The sequence below is a fragment of the Chaetura pelagica genome, unplaced genomic scaffold (assembly GCF_000747805.2).
Source record: "Chaetura pelagica isolate M959 unplaced genomic scaffold, ChaPel_1.0 scaffold512, whole genome shotgun sequence".
Lineage (NCBI taxonomy): Eukaryota > Metazoa > Chordata > Aves > Apodiformes > Apodidae > Chaetura > Chaetura pelagica.
The window spans coordinates 992823-997424 of NW_009952482.1; the positions used below are offsets into that span (position 1 = coordinate 992823).

Below are 4602 nucleotides of genomic sequence, written 5' to 3' on the forward strand. Positions count from 1 at the left end.
GACTGTGTTATTCCACTGAGTCTGAGCTAAATTATCCTTATCTTCACAGGTTCTCTTTTAGAGCTGTGTGTGCTAGCTGTGCATTACTGTGCATGGTGCAAGGCAGGTGCAGCTAAGCATTTTTGCATGTATGGTCAGGGTGTAATAACTTTTGTTCCCATCCAGTTTTTTTTTTTTGTTACGAGAATCTCAGTTATATAGTGGAGCCGCTGTAGCACAAAAACTCAATGTGATTTGCAAACAAATAGGTTTGTCCTTTTTCAAACAGACCCTATGTTTAAATAACAGAATGAAACCCTCTTTTTCTTCTCTGGGCTGAGCTGTAACAAACACTCCCGCACATGTGTAACCACAGCAACGTTTGTGTTTTGAATGGTCTGGATGGGTTTTTTTGTGGTCTGCAGGGCACATGGACATGAAAACAGATGCTTCTTCCATTAGAAGTGGAACTGCACAAGCTCAGTGCCTGGAGAGTTGCATCTTTGTTGAAATTACATTCTTGGTCATACGTGATGTTAAACACATGTTGAATGGGCTGCATATTCTGGTGGATTCTGTTAATTTAGTCTGTCTGTTTACTAATGAGGTTTCAAAATACAAGTGGTAGAGGTGCCAGTTCACAGAAGTCACAAGCACAGATATTGTCCCCTTGTCATAGGATCAATACCATCGCAGCATTGCTCTGCCTATACCACACAAATCAAACTCTTTAGGATTGTGGTTGTCTCCCTATGAAAGGATAGCCACAGGAAATTGAAAATTAATTTAGCTTCTGCAAAGCCTTTTAAATCCTGGATTCTATGAACAATTGAGAATGCTTTTATTCTCAGGAATTTGAGATTTTTTCCTTTTATGCTTAAAGTCACATGATTTTTATATATGTTATTTCATCTTTGATAGACAGCCCTGCCCTGTTAACCTTGGTACAGATGTGTAGCATAGGAAAAAAACCCCACATATCTGTGTTTCACTTTATCTAAAACTGATTTGCTGTTCTTAGTCTTTTTGCCTTTCTAGTACAGAGGTCAGCTGGAGGACTTAAATCTCCAGCTAGAATTAGAGAAATCCAGAAGAATAATTCCCAGAAAATCGACTAACTGCAGTTCTCTCCCCAGCCCTCCACCTCTTCCTAACAAGCTGACAGATGTGGCCAGAGTTTGCATTAGCAGGAGTCTGTGTCTGTTAGTTTTGCTAGCAGTCTTTCAGCCAGATGGTCTGCTAAACTCTCATCTTGCAAGGGGCTGGCTAATTTTCAATTCAGACAATTTTACTGTGGGGAATTCAAGGCATTAGGCAATGTTATCCACCTATATGTATGAATAAATGTATATAAATGCAGCACTCACTTCATTCCAATGACTTCTGCAGATCTGAACGAGTGTGGACTGAAACCACGTCCCTGTGAACACAGATGTATGAATACACATGGCAGCTACAAGTGCTATTGTCTCAACGGGTACATGCTTACGCCAGATGGCACATGTGCAAGTAAGTAATAGAGCTGATAGGACAGACACACCAAAATCATGTAATTCCATTTGATCCCAGCAGATTTTCTTCTGGTGATGAATGGATTTAACTTATTCAGGATAGGGTCTTTGTCTCGGCTCTCTGGTTCTGTCAGCAACTGAAAGAGGCTTTCTCTGTGTTGGTAGCTGGATAAAGTAAACCAGTTCACACTGTTTTTTTGGTGTTCAGAGGAACTTTTGTCCAGCTAGAAGTTAAAAGCTTTGATAGCATTACTTTAAGCAAAGCACAACTAGTACAACCTTGGTGTATAGTCCTGCCAGTTCATCTGTTGAATACGGATAAATTAATCTGTGCCGGCAAAGCACCAATATAGACTACTTTTTACTGTGCTGAACTTCATGCCATCATTCCTTGCTTTATCTTTGTGTGCTCCCTGACTAATTTGTTTTCTCTGAGTGTCGATATGCTTCCCATACTTGCCACCAGCTTCTTGCAAACATTTGTTCACTGAGCTAAGGCTTATCTTAACTGTATTTCTACATATTTTCTTTGTCTTTAAGCCAGCAATGTAATGGGAAGTACCTGCTTTCTTAGCCAACCTGATTTTTCAGTCCTTAGGAAACTTCTTATTTCTCAATGACTCTGTTTTGTTGGTAGAAAATACTTTATTTCCTTCACATGAGCTATTCCATACAGGTATTTTAGCTTTGAATTTCACAAAACGTACCATGGTGACAACCCTTTCTGCAGTCCACAGGACAGAAGCAGCTACATCATTTGGACAAGGAAGCTGGTTGGTCTCAGCAGCAGAACAATCTGCTTGAGAGGTCTGTTCCTAAAGCAATGGACCTGAATGCAGGGCATTCAGAACAAGCTTTCCAATGGATACGACAGGGAACCATAAATTCCCAAAGGCTTTCATCTCCAAATCTTGGAGACAAGTACTAACCAGGCAGGGTGTCCATCTGGTGACTGTGCTGACAGTTTGGGGATAACTGGAAAAATACTCAGCCTCAGCAAACACTATGTATTCCTCCCATTTCTTCCAAGTTAATTCATGTATCTGCTGACATCACACACCAAGCAGTTTTCATTAAGTCTTATGGAAAGCTGAAGTTACAGAAGCCAGAACTACAGTTCAAAGAACCTATCTTTTGAGCCCAGCAGCAGCTTTGTCCCATCCATCCCTCACTCCTGCTCCTCCTTTGAGCTAGTTTCAAGATCTTACAGTTGGTTTCTGTCTGAAATAAACTGTCAGCTGTTCCAGGCTTTCCACTTTTCCACACCTATATACAATCCTGTTTCCCTGAACATAACCAGAATGAAGTAGCCAGAAATACTTTCTTTGCACACACCTCCATCTCTTCCAACAAACACTTCTGTCCTTGGCACCATAACACTAATGCTTCCTGGTTATCTTCAGGATTTCAGGAATGTCTCCCTATGTATTTAATATATTTCTCCTACTTTTCTAGCCTCTCATAGGTCTCTCAGACAAGATCTAGATGCCTGCATTTCTCTTTAGAGGCTAATCAAAGTAATCTCCTGTACTTCACACTCCTAACCAACCTGTAGCAACCATGACTTATGTTTTTCTAGTGCCTCATTAGACTCCATAAAGGGTCAAACTATACGGCAGTTTTTAAGTTCATCAGGCTAAATAGTTTTTTTTAAATCAAATTCTATACTGGAGACATGTTTAATGGTAAGCAATAAATGCAATTCAGTACTGAACAGTTTTCTTTATGGTAAAACTGTTGGAAGGGAAAATACAAAAAACCTTTTTTCTACTTTGAGCAGTTCTGACTCTGAATATGGAGAAAAAAGGAGGAGTAAGGGCAAAGAAGGGAAAAAATAAAAAGTGAAGGGGAAGGGGAATTTAAGATCTATCTCATGGACTCCTGAATTGTATCACTGATGTGTTGATGTATGAACAGCTTGATTGATGATGAGTGGAATTTTGGTGTTCTGAATAATTTTCTGTGCTAATCCAGATCAAACTAAATTTTTAAGTGTGTGAACTCAGCCTAGAGTTTTGCTCTTGTTGGTGTTTTAAATACTGTTTCCAGGTTCTAGGACATGTGCCATGGTGAATTGCCAATATGGATGTGAAGAAGTCAAAGGGGAGGTACAGTGTCTTTGTCCGTCAAGTGGCCTGCAGTTGGGACTGAACAGAAGGACATGCATTGGTATGGTCTGGGAACTCACTCTCAGCTTCTTTCCTACAGGATCCCAAAAAAATTAAGTCTGGTGAAAGAAAAGAGTTAGATCTCCTTACTGGTTTGAATAATGTTGTATCTTCTTCATGTGCATAGGGGAAAGAAAGAAACAATTCTAGATTTTAAAAAAGTTTAATCAAACCCTGTTATTTCCTAAGAGTAGCATCAGTCTTCAGTGTTCATTGCAGACATAATATGCACACTAGGATCAAGTGTAGCAGTCTTGCCCTTTAGCTTGTGACAGACCTGGGTCCTGGCAGAGGTGCTGGGAACTGAGAACCTGGACAAGTGTTGAAATGCCCTGGAGGCTAGGGAACAGAGGCCATCATCAGAAGTGTTCAGCATGGGCAGAAAGAAAGAATTTTTTACTACAGGTTTCTTTAAATATTTTCCTATTGTTGTCCACTTCCCTTTGATCACCTAAGCACTCTAAAAGACTGGTGGAAGTGATAAAAAGATGAATATGGTGTCCAGCAGCACTTCATAGCACCTCTAATCTGTAAAGGGCAGCAGCATGGCACCATGAATTATGTGCAGTCATTGTTCTGTACTAAAGTGTGACAGGGAAGGACAAATGCCATATATCATAATTGCCACTATTTTAAATTTGCCAGTACAACAAAACAAATCAGTCACATTTAATTACAATTTTTGTTGAATCATGTTCTTAGGCCTCTCCCATACGAAGCCTCCTCCTTCCCTCTCCAAAACATCTGTGCCTGTCATCTACCTTACTAGGCAGATTGCTCAGTCTGCAAACTCTCTCCCTGCTACATATTGACTTAGCCCAGCCAAGGGATGTGCTCAGTAGAAGAGCTGCTGCTGCTGCTCTCAGTTTCCTGATTGTGGGGCTTTCTCTTCATCTATTCTTTGACATTTCCTTTCTCATGGAAATTATGGAACTTGCGGCATT

The 4602-nt window shown here is 40.3% G+C and overlaps 1 protein-coding gene across 1 annotated transcript in view; it reads left to right on the plus strand.

Moving 5' to 3' along the window:
• EGFL6 (EGF-like-domain, multiple 6) overlaps positions 1-4602 on the plus strand; it is a 38583-nt gene that overhangs the window by 6310 nt on the left and 27671 nt on the right. The window contains exons 4-5 of the mRNA XM_010008804.1: positions 1369-1488; positions 3540-3659. Of these exons, the coding sequence (XP_010007106.1) occupies positions 1369-1488; positions 3540-3659 (240 nt within the window). The remainder of the gene's footprint in view (positions 1-1368; positions 1489-3539; positions 3660-4602) is intronic.